This window comes from Symphalangus syndactylus, chromosome 14 (genome assembly GCF_028878055.3).
Source record: "Symphalangus syndactylus isolate Jambi chromosome 14, NHGRI_mSymSyn1-v2.1_pri, whole genome shotgun sequence".
Taxonomy (NCBI): Eukaryota; Metazoa; Chordata; class Mammalia; order Primates; family Hylobatidae; genus Symphalangus; species Symphalangus syndactylus.
The window spans coordinates 21,740,919-21,760,074 of NC_072436.2; the positions used below are offsets into that span (position 1 = coordinate 21,740,919).

The following is a 19,156-nucleotide window of genomic DNA, read 5'->3' on the forward strand; positions in this document are numbered from 1 at the left end:
CTTTTTCAAAGGTAGTATCAGTAGGCGTAGTCATTTTCTGTATCTTTTCACCTCACAGTTCACTAACATTTCCCATGTCATCATAATACTTTTGTGTTATATAATTGCTGCATTAATGTTATAGCAATATTGATATAATACCAGAGTTGTTATGTTTGGGTTATATGCAAGTTTATTTCTTAGAAATAAAACTATGATGGACTTTTCTTATGTTTTGTTTATTAAAATCTTAAGGTAAGTGGTTCAGATATCAACTGATGGTTCTCTCTCTTGTGTAAGATCCATATAACTTTATTCTCTGACCTGTAGAAAAAGTCATTATCCATCTGCTATCATTTGGATATTTGACCCTCTGAATCTCATGTTGAAATTTGATTCCCAGTGTTGGAGGTGGGGCCCAGTGGGAGGTGTTTGGGTCACAGGGATGTATCCCTCGTGAATTGCTTGGTGCTGTCCTTGCAGTTATGAGTGAGTTCTCATTCTGTTAGTTCCCAGGGGAACTGGTAGTTAAAAAGAGCCTGGCATCTCCTTCTCTCTCTCTCTGTCTCGCTCACCATGTGATCTTTGCACATGCTGGCTCCACTTCATCTCTACCAAGTAGAAGCAGTGTGAGGCCTCACCGGATACAAATGTTGGCACCATGCTTCTTGTACAACTTGTGGTTTCAGAATCCCAACTGAAAAAGTCAGCCTAAAAGTGTCCTGTGAAACACCTAGGAAGATAGGACGTCAGGCAAGCAACAACTTCAATGCAAAATGTGTCTTGTCCAAAAGTGACAGGAGGACCACTGCCACAGAAACCACCCTAAAGTCAGAAGCGGCAGTAAGAAGATAGGCCTGGTGGAAACAGAGCTGACATGCAGTTGCTGACTTTCACATGCTTCCAACAAGCAGCGTTTGCAGCAGAGCAATATGAAACGTTGATTTATGAATACAGAAGCAAATGAATCAGAAAATTTAGCAGGATTGTGTTAGATTGGGTAAAGAAAAACAACTGTTGCAAATAAAATGAATGTACATTTATTGCCCATAAATTCTCAGTGTCTCAATCCATTTAATTTTTTTTATTGTGGCAAAAATATAATAAAACAAAATATACTTGAAATCAGACACAGAAGCAAAAATATTGTATGCTTACACTCATGGAATATTTATTAATAAATTAGGCACATTCCCTGAGGCAGAAAGAAATTAAAAATTACCAGCGGCTCGGGGGAGGAGAGAGTGGGAGTTATCACTTAATGGTTACGGAATTCCTGTTTGGGTTGATAAAAAATTTGAGAACTAGACGGTGGTGCTGGTTGCACAATTTTGTGAATGCAATTAATGTCACTGAATTGTACACTTAAAAATTGTCAAAGTGGAGAATTCCATTCATTTAATTCAAAAAATATAATTTTAAAAATTCTTACATGTTTTGCCATAAAAATTATAGTATTTATACAATCTAAACTGGAAAATATTCTTTCTCAGCTAGTATATTTTTCTATCATATACACACAGGATAATATTATATCTACTATTATATAATTACTTAACATCATACTACAAACATCACACTTTCCTTGTTTATTGTATACCTATGTCAGTTTAAGTCAGTGTTTTTTTGTAGTGCATATGTAGTATTTCAGTGTTTGGATGTACCAAAACGTTTTAGTTGAGAATAAATTGAAAGATATACAGATTGTTTCTTAGTTTTCCTGTTAGAAACAATGCTGCAGAAGTTCTGTCCCTCTAGAGAACCCTGCCAAAGATATACATGCAACATTCTTCCATATATATATATATATATATGAGTTTATTTAGTAGTATTAACTCATACAATCACAAGGTCCCACAATAGGCTGTCTGCAAGCTGAGGAGCAAGGAAGCCAGTCTGAGCCCCAAAGCTGAAGAAACCTGGAGTCCCATATTTGAGGGCAGGAAGCATCTAGCACAGGAAAAAGATGTAGGCTGTGAGGCTAAGCCAGTCTAGCCTTTTCACGTTTTTCTGCCTGCTTTTTATTCTGGCCGAGCTGGCAGCTGATTAGATGGTGCCTACCCAGATTAAGAGTGGGTCTGCCCTTCCCAGCCCACTGACTCCAGTGTTAATCTCCTTTGGCAACACCCTTACAGACACACCCAGGATCAGTACTTTGTGTCTTTTAATCCAATCAAGTTGACACTTGGTATTAACCATTACAGCAATTATCTACATAATCACTTCAAATATATTCCTAGAATGTCTGGGTCATTGTGTGGAGTTGTACCAATGCATTCCATCCCTAGCTGTCCAGAAATTTACCCAGAAAGGAAGGAATTAGAGACTGTTGGCAGTAATGCCAAGTGAAGTGCGCATTTCCATAAACAAAAAAAGATGGCAGAAATATACAGCTAAAATGGAACTAAGAAAGGTCCCAGGCTCTTATTATAACATTGTTAGCATCCCAAATAATTATTTACTAGACTAAAGAAAGATGCCAGGAGCTAGCACATACTGCTCCAATCTGTGATTAGATTGGGAAAGGTGGAAAGTGAAGAGAAAATGAAAGCCCATGCTGATGAATCTAGACTTCTTTAATATGGGTCATTAATGGGAAAAAAATCACTGGCTAGATGAGAAAAATTAGACTACAGAAAGATTAAATCCAAGGGCAATAATCAGCAAAGTTCCCCAAAGAAACACACATAATAATAAAAAACGGGAAGATCTTAAAAATACTACTACTTAGAATTTTGTATTAGTCACATTTGAGAGAGCTTGCTTAGCTCACAATAATTTCCTCCTTAGTTCTTGAGTTTTCTAATAGTCTCGTTTGTCCTACTGATTTGTTTTCATGGTAGACTTTTGATTATGAGTTTATCTTCTGGGAGGAATATTTCTTTTACCTCTGTTGCTTTGTGTTCTGAAACTTGGGTATATCTTTATGGAATTTTTTGTTTTCTCTGTGACACTCCAGGATAGTAAGAGGAGGAGGAGAAGGGAGGAGGAGGAGGGAGGAAGAGGAGGAGGGAGGAGGGGTGGAGGGGGAGGAGGGGAAGTAGCAGCAAATAACATTTTTTGAGCGTTTACAATTTTCTCTCATTGTTCTATGTACTTACATAGATGAATTTAACCCCTACAATAACCTTATATATATATTAATACTGTTGTTTTTCTACTTTTGGGGAGTAAAAAAACCCGAGGGGGTAAGAGTTAAATGGATTGTGCAAGGTCACACAGCTAGTACATGGCAGAACCAGAAGCTGAACACAAGTTTGGCTCCAAAGTGTATACACTAACTCCTATAATACATCTCTGGACGTGTTATTATACTGGGAGAATAAATTCAGATTCTTCTCCTGTCTCTTGTACTTGATACATGCTCTACATACTTTGGGGTTTCATTTCCTATGGGCGATTATCTATCTATCTGTCTATCTATCTATCTATCTACCTACCTACCTACCTACCTACCTACCTACTATCTGTCTGTCTGTCTGTCTGTCTTCCAGAAATTGGGCAGAGAATACAGCTTTGCTCTTCCCTGAGGTTGTAGGTGAAATTTTCCTAGTCTGTTTTTAGCACTGGACAGTCCTATAAACCTTCTGGATTCCTGCAGGAATATGAACTCCAGCTTACCAACCTTTCAAGGACCAAGTTCAGGTCAGAGGGTCATTAAAACACCTGAGGCTTGGTTTTCAGTCCAATATATCCTTGAACTGCTGGAGTGTCTGAAATGCCACTCACAACTTAAGGGAAACTTTAAATTCTTTTTCAGTTTTAATACCTGGAAACATGTCTTTCTTTTTTTGTTTCTTCCATTGTTGTTTACATTCTTCATCTTCTTCCTTTTTTGAATTTGACTATATATTGGAAATTCAATTTGGGGATATATTTTACCCACCACTTCCATGCTCTTCTAGCTGGAGGCTGGGCACTTTATTATAATAGGTCACCATTTGTGGGTAAATTGTCACATTACATAAGGAAAACGGCCTCCTAAAATGAAAATAAATAAGAGGAAACAGGTCAAGAAAAAGGAAGAGAAAGCATACACAAGAAACAATGGTAAGAAATGAAACTAATAAATATATTTAAATAATTATCACTGATATTGTAGCTGTGAATTTTAATACAATTATAAGAATGGCAGAATGAAAATGATTCCTAAAATAAAGTATAAAGGGTCTAAAACAATGATAACAAAAAAATTCATAAAAGCCTTAACTGTATTCCAGGTGGTTTAAAAGTAATTTTGAATTTTGTTATATTACTAACACAAAATGTTAAGAGTGTTTATGACCTCCCTTCCCAAACCCCATGAGAACTTTAGAACACCTTTATTAACGATGTTTGTGCCAATTTTCAATGTAAAAAAAAGTGGCATTTCACTGTTGACTATTTTTAAAAACAGAAGTAATTGCCAAGGAGAGAAATCATATATATATATATATATATATATATATATATATACACACACACACATACACATAATAGTATCATAGCTGTAGTTGTTGTTGTTGTTTAAATTATCTGCTTTGCTCCAGAAAGTTTCTCAGCTTTATGATTATTAACATCTGCGGATTTGGGAGCCATGTCAAATATTTGAGATTTCCCAATTCATGGACTTTGGTTTCCTGTTTTGCCATTCACTGTGGCAGGTCAAGAAAAGTTTGCAACTCTTTACACAGCAGAGAGAGACAGACTATGCTATATGAATTAAACACGTTTCAGTTTGTTCTAGTCTTCATGCACAAAAATTTATCTGAATCCTTTTATATGTTTTGTAGACCTTGGCAAACCACTGGCTTATTTTGTTCATATGTATTATGAAATCCTGCATCCACTGTGAAGAGGGTAGGAGCAATAAATTTGTTAAAAATTCTTCATTTGTGTATCTTAGGAGTTTCTCCAAGGCGTACTGTGGATTGCTTAGCTTTATTAAGAAAAAAATCAGCTCCAGAATATTCTGCTAACTTGGTCTGAATTAGTTAAATATACAAATAACTGGCAGTTGTGTTTATTCATCAGTAGTGAAAAGAAAATACAGATTTCTCATACAAATTTAACTGCTTTGTTTGGTTAGTTATTGTTTTTACTCTTTCTTGTTCCTGCCTCCATCTTGGTCTCATCATTTCTGAAGAACTAGTTCCATTTTCCTTGTTTACCGTTCTCCCCCTTATCCCTGTAGTTGGAAGGCTAAGTGAACAAACACAAAGTTTGTTTTATTCCCAACCAACCACGGAACAGTCATTTCCTTGCAGAATAATTGGCTTAGGGAGAAAGAGACACAGAAAAGAAAACAAGTTCATCATGTACAGCTTGGTCTGGCTACACCCCTTTTCAGAAACCAGGCTGTGTAAGAGCTGCTGGAGTAGGCACCCATTTAAAGAAAAAATGAAGAAGCAGCAATAAAGAAGTTGTAATCGTTACCTAGACAGACAGAGAACTGGTTTTGACAGTGTTTCTAGAGTGCTTTTTATTATTTTCCTGACAGTAAGTAAAGCTCTATTTTGTTGTGCTGTGCCAAATATGTGGGTGGACACTGCTAAAATCAATCTATTTTTTCAGATATTTCCCAATTCTTATGTGTTTTATGTTAAAGACCTAAGACTAAATTTTTCTGCTTTTTCCCAACCACTTTTTGTTGTGTAGATTGTAACAGTAAGACTTAGAAAAATGGAAAAAATTTGCTTCTGTGCTAGCTGGGGGAGAATTATCTGAATATTTTGATGTAAAAATATGAAAGAATTTCATTTTGAGGTTACAGGAACTAAAACAAATTGTGTTTCTTTATTTGCAAATCTTTGGGCAAAATTACTTTCCCGTGTGATTTCTTTTTGCTTCTTTTAAAACTAATTTTGTAGTTTCATGAGTTATTCAGGGACTTCTGAATTCAGAAAATTGCGAGAAATTTCTTTATTCTTCCTGTATCTCAGAATCAAGTTTCAAGTAGTTTGAGCCCGGATTATGATTTACACCCTAACTCTTTTCATAAAAGTTGATTCAATCTGAAGGTAAAATTACAAGAAAACACTTTATTGAGGTTGTATCTAGTGGACGTAATTTATTATTCAGACAAACTTAAGTAATCAGACTTTTGATGTTAATTTGATTAGCTGTGAGATTTCTGTTTAAATGTAAAGAACAAGAAATGGCTATTAGCAGGATGAAATTAATTTACTCTATTCATGTACTTAAAGTACTCTCATACAAGGCCAAAAATGTGAAATTATCTTACAGGTTCTGAACTTGAATTACAGCTTTTCCATTTCAGTACTCCAAGTTATTGCAAAATTGTGATAATAATCACTCTGCCTTCCCACCATCACCCACTCCCCTAAAAAGCTTAAGGTGAAATATTTGAGGTGAAATTTTACAGTCATAAATTATTGAAATAATATTTCAAACTCATGTTTACACTTTTTAAAGGTAGTAAATATTTTCCTCAACAGTATGATCAAGGTTTTTCTTATTACACTTCTTTTTTTCTAGGTTGTGTTCCACCATGATTACTTTCTCCTTCAGTGAATAGGCTAAATGAATATGAAACAAAAAAGTGGATATCAGCAAACCAAAGCACTTCTGTGCAAGAATTTTCTTAAGAAATGGAGGATGAAAAGAGAGAGCTTATTGGTATGTTTAAAAACTTGTCTTTTTCCACAGTTAGCACTCTTGCAGTATTTCATTACCTATTGATTCTCTTATGTTCTCTTTTAATTAGCAGACGGGATTTATTGATTTTACAGTTCTCTCGTTATATTTGTTGAATTGAGAGACTCACAACAGTCTCTGAAGAATAACATAAAATTATTAAAGACTAAAAGAATTACTCATGTAAAAAGAGATTAAGTGAACATTTAATTATATGGTAAATTACAGCAACTGCTAGAGCTACTACCAAATGTTACACACTTAGAGCCAAGAAGTACAAAAAAAATGTTGCCAGAAGAAAAGGAGACATTTTAATTTTGTGGATTTATTTTCAAGGACATGAATTATGGTGGCAAATAGCAATATTTTTGCCAGTTGTCATATCCTTGTATTGTAAACTAAAGAAAATGAAAAGGAACTGGCTGGTGGAGGCTACTACTATTGCTGTTCACCAGCGTCGATCATCATTACCTCTTTGGCACCATGCTAGACTGCATTCTCAGCCTACTGAAATTAAGTGGAACCAAATGATTTCCTGGCCCACAGGATATGGGCAGAAGTGATATGCACCACTTCCAGGCCTGGTTCGTGGACATACACAACTTTCTGTATTCTCACTGTCTTGGTCCCACTATTTCCTGATCTTCTGACTGAATGCAGAGGATCCTCTAGAGGTCTTCAAGGTCCAAGATGGTAGCAGAGGCCCTGGATGATTGTTTTTTAAGATTTATGTTTTTAAGATTGTTTTTAAGAATTATGATCAACTAACACCGCTGATAGTTTGCATCAAGCAGGTGGGCTAATCATAGATGACTAGCCCAAATCTCAGTGGCTTAACACAGCAAATTTTTATTTTTAACTCCTCATGGTCTAATCAAAGTTGAGAGTGGAAGTAAAGTAGGTTGGGTGGGTGAAGAAATCTTCTCCACACAGTCATTCAGGCACCTAGGCTTCATCCAGGGGCTCCGCTACCATCTTGGACCTTGAAGACCTCTAGAGGATCCTCTGCATTCAGTCAGAAGATCAGGAAATAGTGGGACCAAGACAGTGAGAATACAGAAAGTTGTATACGTCCACGAACCAGGCCTGGAAGTGGTGCATATCACTTCTGCCCATATCCTGTGGGCCAGGAAATCATTTGGTTCCACTTAATTTCAGTAGGCTGAGAATGCAGTCTAGCATGGTGCCAAAGAGGTAATGATGATTGACGCTGGTGAACAGCAATAGTAGTAGCCTCCACCAGCCAGTTCCTTTTCATTTTCTTTAGTTTACAATACAAGGATATGACAACTGGCAAAAATATTGCTATTTGCCACGATAAACTCTATCTAGGATACTCCATGTCTTATAAATTCTATAGTCAGCTGCCCGTGCATATAGAGATTGTCATCCTGTTATTCACTCCATTAGTTTCTATGAGGGCTTCTGCGGGAGTTCATGATTTAATGCAAAAGTTTTGTTCTAGTATTAGAGAATGATAAATTGTGGCTACTGTCTCAGTATTTATCTTTCATTTGATTCTCCATGCTCTGAGGCTTGGAGAGCAGAGAGAACATAACTGTATAGCATAACTGGAATTTGTTTTCAACAGTATTTTGTATTAACTGAGAGCTTTAAGTGAACGCAACCTTAATTCATTATTTTTCTTTTTTTATGCATTACAGGAATGGGGCCTCTCAATACTTCTAGGACTGTGTATTGCTCTGTTTTCCAGTTCCATGAGAAATGTCCAGTTTCCTGGAATGGCTCCTCAGAATCTGGGAAGGGTAGATAAATTTAATAGCTCTTCTTTAATGGTTGTGTATACACCAATATCTAATTTAACCCAGCAGATAATGAATAAAACAGCACTTGCTCTTCTTTTGAAAGGTAGGTGTACTCATGGCAAAAAAAGAATTACTGATAGACATTTATTTACTGTTGATAAGTTGTCTACACATTAATTTGAAGTTACAGTCATATATTATGCTAATAACTTAAGTACTAAAATAGCATACAAATCTGGTTAGAGTATTGCTTTCTCTCACAACAACTAGCCTTTGAAATATTTTCAGCTTGATGGGAGTCCAGTTTAGGGAGGTCCGTATTTCTACTGGAATATAACTAAATCCAGATTTATACTTTTAGATTTGCAGGATAGTATCTAGAAGGAATATAGTCACTGAAAATTGTGTGTGTTTTTAACATGGCATACAATGACTAAGATTTCTATCTCAGGAAAAAACATCTAAATAAATAAAATAGGTCATGGTTATTGAACAATAATTTCATAACTTTGAAAAGTAGGAATGAATAATCTGATGATTATTCTGTTCTGAATATAGTACAATCAGTAAACATCTTTAAAAGTCTTTATTCTAAATGAGATCATTATGATGTAACCAAAATAAGCAAAATGCATATTTCATTCATGGGCAAATTGGGTGCAGTTTGGCTATTTACTCTTTAATCCTCCATTCCTGACAAGTGAAATTCCTGGCTACTGAAAATAGAGTCACTTTTTAAAAATCTTGTTTTCTGCAGAAGGCAAAGCTCATGTAAATTGTCTTTGCTTCAGTAAATCTGAAATAAGGAATCCCTGACTGTATAGTAACTACAACAATTACTTCTGTTTTTGTACTCTGATTCTCTTATGCATACTTAATCTGGCACAATGTTTTGTTTATGTACCTAAAACTTGCCCTGATACTTGTCATTATGAAAATAAAACGTGTAATTCTTATGCATGTCTTCTGATTGTAGAATGTAAACCGTTAAATTTCCCCCCCTTGCATTTGGGTTCAAGTTTGATTTAAATGGAAAATGATTTTAATTTAAGTCTAATGAAATTATATGGGGAAACAGTTGAATATCACATTATATTGTGGCAAAACTCTGTTACAATTTTCTATGTCTATTTTTACCTTGTAATTCACAGGAACAAGTGTCATTGGGGCACAAAATAAAACACATATGGACGAAATACTTTTGGAAAATTTACCATATGCTGTGGGAATCATCTTTAATGAAACTTCCTCTTATAAGTTATTATTTTTCCAGGGATATGACATTCCATTTCGGAAAGAAGATTTCTCAGGTGACTTTCCATATCAAATATCATTATGGCATTTTTCTAAAGAACAGGGGAGGGTGGGCAACAGAGATGCTTTCAATGACACATGAGAAAATAGAGAAAGCCCATTTCATTGCTTAACTTATTTCAAGGTCAATCGTATGTTCCTACTACAAGATGACTCCAAAAATTGTAGAGTCATCCAACATATATGTGTTGAGTGCGCAGATGCATGTGTCAAAGGATGCATGAGTAACCAAGACTGACAAGCCCCAGCCTCAGGTGAGATTCCAGGTTAGCAGCAAAGACAGACATTGAACAATTAATGACAAGTACGAGAAAAAGTGTTTCATGGACACTTAGACCAGGGGTTCCTAATAGTGGGATTAGAGAAGTCCTACCTGGGGAAATGATGTTTAAAGGGAGACCAGAATGAATAGCTTGTGTGAGGTGCTAGAAGCATTGTGTTTCAGATAGAAGAAAGGTAATTATGAAGGCCGTGAGGTGAGAAAGGACATCCGTTCCTAGATCTGGAAGAAGAGCAGTATAGCTGAACAAGGAACATGAAAAGGAATGTAATGCGAGAGTGAAGCTGAAGTCACTCAAGTGCTACCTCCTGTGGCATCTTGTAAACCTAGGCAAGGAATAGCCACTGAGTCACTTTAATCAGGGCAAAAATGTAATTTGGTTTCCAAGATTAGGGGAACACTCCGGATATAGCCTGGAGAATAGATTGCCGAGAAGCTATGGAGAATGTCAAGAAACAAGGAGTCCATTATGGCTGGAGCAGAGTGTTTGCTTTCATCTCCTGTTTATTTTCTAAGACTTTCTAAGCATGCTGTGGTCTGGAAGAATAAAACTGCTTTATTAAAAACTTTCATTCATTTGCTTCCTTTTTCTATGTAGTTAAAAGTCTACTGGTAGGCCAGGCATGGTGGCTCACACCTGTAATCCCAGCACTTTGAGAGGCCGAGGTGTGTGGATCACCTGAGGTCAGGAGTTCGAGACCAGCCTGGCCAACATGGTGAAACCCTGTCTCTACTAAAAATACAAAAATTAGCTTGACAACGTGGCCTGTGCCTATAATCCCAGCTTTGGGAGGCTGAGATAGGAGAATCACTTGAACCCAGGAGGTGGAGGTTGCAGTGAGCTGAGAGCTCACCATTGCACTCCAGCCTGGGCAACAGAGTGAGACTTCATCTCAAAAAAACAAAAAAACAAAAACACAACAAAAACAAAACAACACCACCAAAAAAGGTTACTGGTAGAGTCTCCTCTAGATTGTTTTCTTTTCAATACTTGTTTCATATTCTCCAACTGCCCTCATCCCATAATGTTGGCTGTGCTTTTCTTTGTGCTTACAGCTCATTGCTGGGATGGATATGAAGAGTTTTCATGTACATTGACCGAATACTGGAATAGAGGATTTGTGGCTTTACAAACAGCTATTAATACTGCCATTATAGAAGTAAGTGCTTGATTGAAAAGTTCTACTAATTAATGTCAACTACTTCCAGAGACCTCAAGATTTTGATGAAAGATAATTGTCTTAGTCCGTTTGTACTGCTACAACAAAATACTTGAGATTGGGTAATTTGTAAAGGACAGAAATTTATTTCTGGATGCTGAGAAGTGCAAGATCAAGGTGTTGGCAGGCTCAAAGACTGGTAAAGGTCCATTCCTCATAGATAGCACTGTCTAAGTGTCCTCATGTGTTGGAGAAACGGAGAGCAAAAACTGCCTCGCTAGTTCCCTCTAGCCTTTTACAAGGCACTAATCCATTCATGAGGGCTCCACCCTCATGACCCAACCACTACCCCAAAGGCCCTCCCTCCTAATACCATCACAATGGGAATTAAGTTTCAACAAGAATTTAGGAGGGGCCACTTTCAAACCGTAGCAATGATATATAATCAGATTTTCCTGTGGTTATATAATGAAGCAGATATTCTGACCAAGGAACACATTGCATATCTATTTTAAAACTTTAAAACCAATTTTATTGGTTTTAAAACTAATTTTGAAGTGGTTGTAAAGTCACAGGAGGCTGCAAATATAATGTACAGGGAAGTCCATGTACCCTTCATCCAGTTGCCTTTACTGGGAACATCTTGCATAACTACAGTACAGTAAGAAAAATTGGAGAACCGACATTAGTAAAATACACAGAGCTTACTCATAGTTCACCAGTTTCTATCTTTTAAATAATAATTATGTTTGTTTAAACTCTACTTTAGATTACAACCAATCACCCTGTGATGGAGGAGTTGATGTCAGTTACTGCTATAACTATGAAGACATTACCTTTCATAACTAAAAATCTTCTTCACAATGAGATGTTTATTTTATTCTTCTTGCTTCATTTCTCCCCACTTGTATATTTTATATCGCTCAATGTAACAAAAGAGAGAAAACAGTCTAAGAATTTGATGAAAATGATGGGTCTCCAAGATTCAGCATTCTGGTGAGTGACTAATTCAAGTAGTGCAAATTAATAAACAGGAAAATTAAGAAGCAGTGAAAAAGTGTTATTGTTTCAGAGCATCATGGTTTAAACTTGATGCATTGGCTACTTTTTCTTTTGTTCTGAGTTTTTTACTTAGTCTGTTAAATTTTGCCATGCAAAATAGTGCTTATAATGTGCTGAGCACTTTTTCTGTGCCAAGAATGTCTTAAGCCAACCCTGACATAGAGGAACTGTCATTCATTTTATAAGCAAGGAAAATGAAGTTCAAAGAGAGTAAGAGAATTGCCCAATGTGAGATGGAGGGTGAGTGCCAGAGCTGAGATTCTAACCCAAGTGCCCTGACTGCAGCTTGTTTGCTCGCCTGGTCTCTTTACAGTTAACAGCTGATTTCTCCAGACTTTCTCATGTTGAAGAGAGTATAATCCTATAAAAGTTGACTTGTGTTCAGGGGTTTGGCCACAAGGCATAGATTTTTTGGAGCAAGTAAATACTATATGTTGGAATTAAATGAGAGAGCCCACATAATATACCTAGGACATACAACACGAAGGCTGGCATGTAAGAAGGCCTTAGTAAGGGCATTTTCTTTATATATTGATATTTATATCTTACCCCCCACTCCACATATAATTTAAAATGACTTTGAATTAATGAGTGTGTGTACACATATATATGTGCTATATATACATATTTACATGTATTACATATGTATGTATATATGTATGTAGGTAGATATGTATTTGTATCATAATAAAGACAAATAATTAGGAGTAGAAATAAAGACCTAGCAAATAGGCCAGGCACACTGGCTCACACCTGTAATATTAGCACTTTAGGAGGCCCAGGCGGGCAGATCACCTGAGGTCAGGAGTTCGAGACCAGCATGACCAACATGGTGAAACCCCCATCTCTACTAAAAATACAAAAATTAGCCGGGCGTGTTGGCGGGCGCCTGTAGTCCCAGCTACTCGGAGAGGCTGAGGCAGGAGAAGGGCGTGAACCCGGGAGGCGGAGCTTGCAGTGAGCTGACATTGCGCCACTGCACTCCAGCCTGGGTGATAGCGAGACTCCGTCTAAAAAAAAAAAAAAAAGAGGGAACCCCTGTAAAAGGGGCCTTCTTTCTGTCCAGGGCATGTCCTATAGGACAGTGTCCCTGCAGTCACCTGAGACCAGGGAGGCATGAGTCAACTCTATATTAAAGTCAGAAAGATATGGGACATTTGGGTGTGAATTCATTCTCAGGATAAGTGATTCTTAGTATGTATGCGACCTAAAAACTTAGCAAAATAAATTCATATATACATCCTTAAAACTAAGAAGAAAAAAGATTCTGAAATGTTTCTACTAAGTGCAGGGTATCTAGTGGAAATAAACTTTATGACAATTTTTTTACTGATGTAATAAATGTGAAATGTAATCAGTATTCTTTAAGTATAGTGTCTGAATTGCTTTGTTTTTAGCAAGATAGTTTTTATACACTTATTAACATCTGACTTTCCACTCTACTCCTGCAAGTGGTTCCTTTTTCTAAGTAGTGGCAATTTCTAGGTAATTTCTTTCATTTGTAATTTTCATATCCTGTGTTTTTTCAATTCCTACCTAAAGTAGTTCCCTTCTGAATTCAGGAAGTGGGTTTTACAGAATGTGATATTTTTTTAAAAGTGCTGATGTTTCTAACACAGGCTTAATCATTGTAATGGCATGAAATTTAAAAAGAAGTCAAATAACCAGTAAATCTGGTGTGAACATGTTCTACTGGGACATATTGATGCAAAGTCCTGGTTTTAATACTTGTGCTATATGCTTCAGCTATTGAATTCTCATTTAATTAGTCAATGTTAAGTAGACGAAAGATCTCTGGACAGAGATAAGGCCTGCAACTTCATGGACTTTGTTACCGATTTATTTTGTGACCGTGGATAAACCCCTTAACAAATAATAGGGATTGCGGTTTCCTTATTTGTAAAATGAGACACTTGGGCTAAAACACTCTATAGTCTTGTTAGGTCTAAGATTGAATACTCTTTCTTAATAACCACTTCATAAAAATATCAACACTAGCACCTCTAAAGCAAAATCGTGCAAATATTTAAGGGTGCAGCATACTTTATACAAATTTAAGTGAAGAAATCATGAATAGGAATAGAGAGAATAGAATGGGCTTAGTAGAGTTGCAAAATTTCGATTTTCTACTACGAAAGAGGCTGGAGGTGCTGCCTGCTGAGATCCCCATGGATAGTCAAATTATCAACTGCCCCAGTGTTTATAGAGTTACTTGATTGATCAGAGGCTTTTAAGTTGCTTCCAATTCTACAGTTAGGACGGTATGGTAATATCTAACAAAGCTGAAGTTACAAAATGCTTAGAAACACTCTTGTACATTTTTCTCAAAAAAGACAAGTACGAGAATGTTCTTGGCATTGTAATAGAAAAAAATGGAAAACAACCTAAATTTCCATGGGCAGCAGAATTTTGAGTCATAGTCCCATAATGAAATATTATACAGCAGTGTATAATATTGTTGACTGATAAAGACAACTTGCAGAATAATACATACATATGATATTATTGATACTGTTTAATACAATAGTCATACTGTTTATACAATACATGCACACAGAGCTGTTGCCTAACACGTAGGTACCAACAAGGCACAATGGCCCAGCTGTGCTTACAGTCACTTAATTAATTTTGGCATCCTTTTTATTTTTTTGAGATGGAGTCTCACTCTGTCACCGAGACTGGAGTGCAGTAGCGTGATCACAGCTCACTGCAACCTCTGCCTCCTAGGTTCAAGTGATTCTCCTGCCTCAGCCTCCCAAGTAGCTGGGACTACAGGCATGCATCACCATGCTTGACTAATTTTTTTGCATTTTTTTTTTTTTTTTTTTTTTTTTGAGATGGAGTCTCGCTCTGTCACCCAGGCTGGAGTGCAGTGGCGCAATCTCGGCTCACTGCAAGCTCCACCTCCCGGGTTCATACCATTCTCCTGCCTCAGCCTCTTCGAGTAGCTGGGACTACAGGCGCCTGCCACCACGCCCGGCTAATTTTTTGTATTTTTAGTAGAGACGGGGTTTCACCATGGTCTCGATCTCCTGACCTCGTGATCCGCCCGCCTCGGCCTCCCAAAGTGCTGGGATTACAAGTGTGAGCCACCGTGCCCAGCCTTGCATTTTTAGTAGAGACGGGTTTCACCATGTTGGTCGGGCTGGTCTGGAACTCTTGACCTCAAATGATCTGCCTGCCTTGGTCTCCCAAAGTGCTGTAATTACAGGCATGAGCCACCGCGCCTGGCCTTGGAGTCCTTTTTATTGGTTGGTGCCTGTACCAGTGTTCAGTATCTGTCATCTCTGTTTGCATACGTGGTAAAGGTAATGAAAATGAATGGCAATTATAAAGAAGGAGAATTGTGATTGAAAAAGGATATGCAATGAGCTTCTGCTGTAGGATTAACAGTATAGTTATTAATCTAGAAGGTACAAGGGTAGTCATTACATTGTTCTTTAGATGCTTTTGTATATATTAAATACTTTGTAAATAAGTTAACATAATTTATATAACTTTTTGTCTTTATTTAGGCTCTCCTGGGGTCTAATCTATGCTGGCTTCATCTTTATTATTTCCATATTCATTACAATTATCATAACATTCACCCAAATTATAGTCATGACTGGCTTCATGGTCATATTTATACTCTTTTTTTTATATGGCTTATCTTTGGTAAGTTCATACATTTATTACCACTTTCTCTGCTTTAGATCTTAGCTAAATGTAGCTAATATTAATGCACTAGTAGGTTACTGTAATCACTACTTTCATGTCCATTGTGTGTATGTGTGTGTCCTTGTGTGTACTTGAGATAGTTTCTGTAGAGTGAAAAAATTATGTAATCCAAATAAAGTTTGACCTGCCTTTTGCATAAAGGACTGAACTAATGAAATGATGTATCAAAAAGAAAAAACAATGCTGACTCAAATATCAAAGGCTTTTCTGTATGATTATTGAGGTTATTTTTGAGGGGTGGACCCAATTTTTTTTCCCATAAGGGTGCCCATCACATGGTAGCTGATCCCAATATCTCTTCTCCCTCTAATATTCTGTCTCATACTCACTTCTCATTTCACTCTGCTCTCCCTTCTCTGAACAAGGGCCTCTAATTTCCACCCTCCAGGTTGTTTTCTGCAGAAAGTATGTAGATGCTCCTTCTTACATTAATTTAGCTTCATTACATTAATTTAGACCCAAGTCTGCATTTCTACCCTATCCTCAGCTCTTATTCCAGCTTTTCCCCCACCCTTTCCTCAGCAACAAAAGCCTGGCATTTGAGTAGGATAAAAAGGATCCTCTTTCAAAAGAAGTTGAGGAAAGAACAGACTCATTATACCTTAATATTTTCACCACTTTCTCACTGATAAATATTTATGTTATGATATAAAAATCCTTATTTGATTGGGCTGCCAAAGATTCTCAGTGAGCTAAATATTTTTTATAACAGCTGAATGTCTTCTCTCTCTTGCAGGTAGCTTTGGTGTTCCTGATGAGTGTGTTGTTAAAAAAAGCTGTCCTCACCAATTTGATTGTGTTTCTCCTTACCCTCTTTTGGGGATGTCTGGGGTTCACTGTATTTTATGAACAACTTCCTTCATCTCTGGAGTGGATTTTGAGTATTTGTAGCCCTTTTGCCTTTACTGCTGGAATGATTCAGGTAAGAGCCTAGTTAATTGGTTTATTACTGAAATTTCAAAAGAAGTAGATACTTCATACCCTGTAGGATCAGCACTACTCAAACTAAGAGCTTTTATTCTAAACAATTTTTCTAAAGTTAAACTTTAAAATGTTATTATTACATTGTAGAAAAAAATGTCACTTCACAAAGAAACTTAAATTAAAAAAAAATCCTTCAGATTTCACTGCTCAGATATATTTTCATTTTGAAGTATTTTCTTCTAGGTTTTTTTCCCTATGAACAAATATTTACTTTTATTACTATTGATTTAACATAATGAAAATATCTGCTAGTTTATTAAAATTGTTATATATGAACCCACTTTTATTGTTTAAACTATGAATATGAAAAACTTTCCAAACACAAGTATAGTTTAACAGATAATTATAAAGTAAATCAAAGTATCTATGAACTAGATCAAGGAATAGAATGTCGCCACCAGTCACAAACCCCTCAGAACACTCCTTCGTAAAGGTAAAAATTTTATGATATTCACTTCTTTGCTTTTCATTACCACCTAAGTATGTGTTCCTAAATAAAATTTTTGGTTTTGCATGTTTTAAACTTCATAGGAGTGATGCTGCACGAAGTGTATTTTTGAAAATCTCTCTTTTTTCATTCAACATGACATTTTTAGGTGGCAGCATAGTTTCTGTGTAGCTATAGTGTAGTGTTACGTAGCATCCTATTGTGTTAATATACTATCAATTTTCTTATCAATAGATTATGATAATTTTTAGTTTTTGAGCCCTTTTAATAAAGCTGCTACAAATATTCTAGTACACATTTCCTACTGAATATGGACATTCCATTCTGTTCATTATGTTAGTATGACAAACAGAATAGTGGGGCTGAGAGTATACAAATATTAATCTTAGTAGCTACCACCAAATATTTTTCCAAAGTGGTTGCATCAATTTAGTTTTACATCAACAGTGTTTCGGAATTCCAGTTTTTCTAACACTTGACCAGTATTGTCAATCTTTCAAATTTTAGTTATTCTGATGGTTATGCAATGATATATCATTGTAGTGTTAATTTGCATTTCCCCGATTATTGATGACGTTGAATGCCTTTGTATATGCTTAGTGGATTACGAATTTTCTTTTTTATTAATTACCTATCCAGTTCTTTGGCCCATTTTTCCTCTGAGTTTTCTGTCTTCTCCCGATTGCTTTATAAGAATTCCTTATACATGTTGAACATCCGACATTTTTCTGTTATTTGTTGCTAGCTTTTTTCCTCTCTTAATGGTACCTGTGATGAACAGAGATACATAATTTTGATAAGGTCCAATTTTTCAAGTTTCTCTTTTATGTAGAATGCTTTTTGTAAAAATCAGTTTAAGGAATCATTGCCTACACCAAGTTTACAAAGATATTTTCTGGCTGTTTTTCTAGAATATTGACTGTTTCAGCTTTTACATTAAGATATAAAATCCATTTCAATATAACTTTTGTGCGTGTATAGGTAGAGGCAATACTAATTTTGCTACACAAATATCCAATTTCTCCAGCTCAATTTATCAACTAGACTATCCTTTCCTTGAATGAATTGCAATCTTTCTTTTATCATAACTCAACCAATCATGTGATGGCCAAAATGCCTATCCTTGCACTGTGGCCACATTGTCTTAATTGTTTTGCTTTATTATATGTCTTGATATCTGGCAGTAACAGCTTTACCTCTTTCATCTCTTTTTCAAGAGAGTCTTGTCTATTCTAATTTCTTTGCAATTATGTAAATTTTAGAATTAGCTTATCAAGTTACGTAATCACACATTTATATGCCTGTGCAAAACTGTTAAGAGTGTGATGCAGTTGAATTATTCGATCAGTCTGAAGAAAATTGTCATCTTTTTTTCAGCCATGAACATAATATATCTTTGCATTCATTTACGTGATCTTCAATTTTCTTTAATAATTATCTTATTTTTATTTTTATTTTATTCTGAGACAGGGTCTTGCCCTGTCACCAAGGCTGGAGTGTACAAACACAGCTCACTGCAGCCTCAACCTCCTGGGCTTAAGTGATCTTCCCGCCTCAGCCTCACAAGTAACTGGGACTATAGGCATACACCACCACACCTGGCTAATTTTTAATTTTTGTAGAGAGTTAGTCTCACTGTGTCGCTCAGGCTAATCTCAACCTCCTGGGCTCAAAAAAGTGATCCTCCCAACTCAGCCTATCAAAGTGCTGGGATTACAGGTGTGATCCATGCACTTGGCCTGTTTTAGTTTTCACTGTAGAGGTCTTACACATTTTTATTTGATTTGATGCTTTTGATATTTTCCTT

At 36.3% G+C, this 19,156-nt stretch overlaps 1 protein-coding gene across 1 annotated transcript in view; it reads left to right on the plus strand.

The window, feature by feature from the left end:
• The window catches only part of ABCA6 (ATP binding cassette subfamily A member 6), a 97,292-nt gene that overhangs the window by 30,479 nt on the left and 47,657 nt on the right, over positions 1-19,156 (plus strand). The window contains exons 10-16 of the mRNA XM_063617488.1: positions 6,457-6,597; positions 8,280-8,484; positions 9,533-9,691; positions 11,032-11,135; positions 11,905-12,131; positions 15,713-15,854; positions 16,654-16,839. Coding sequence (XP_063473558.1) covers positions 6,502-6,597; positions 8,280-8,484; positions 9,533-9,691; positions 11,032-11,135; positions 11,905-12,131; positions 15,713-15,854; positions 16,654-16,839 — 1,119 coding nt within the window. The 5' untranslated portion in view covers positions 6,457-6,501. The remainder of the gene's footprint in view (positions 1-6,456; positions 6,598-8,279; positions 8,485-9,532; positions 9,692-11,031; positions 11,136-11,904; positions 12,132-15,712; positions 15,855-16,653; positions 16,840-19,156) is intronic.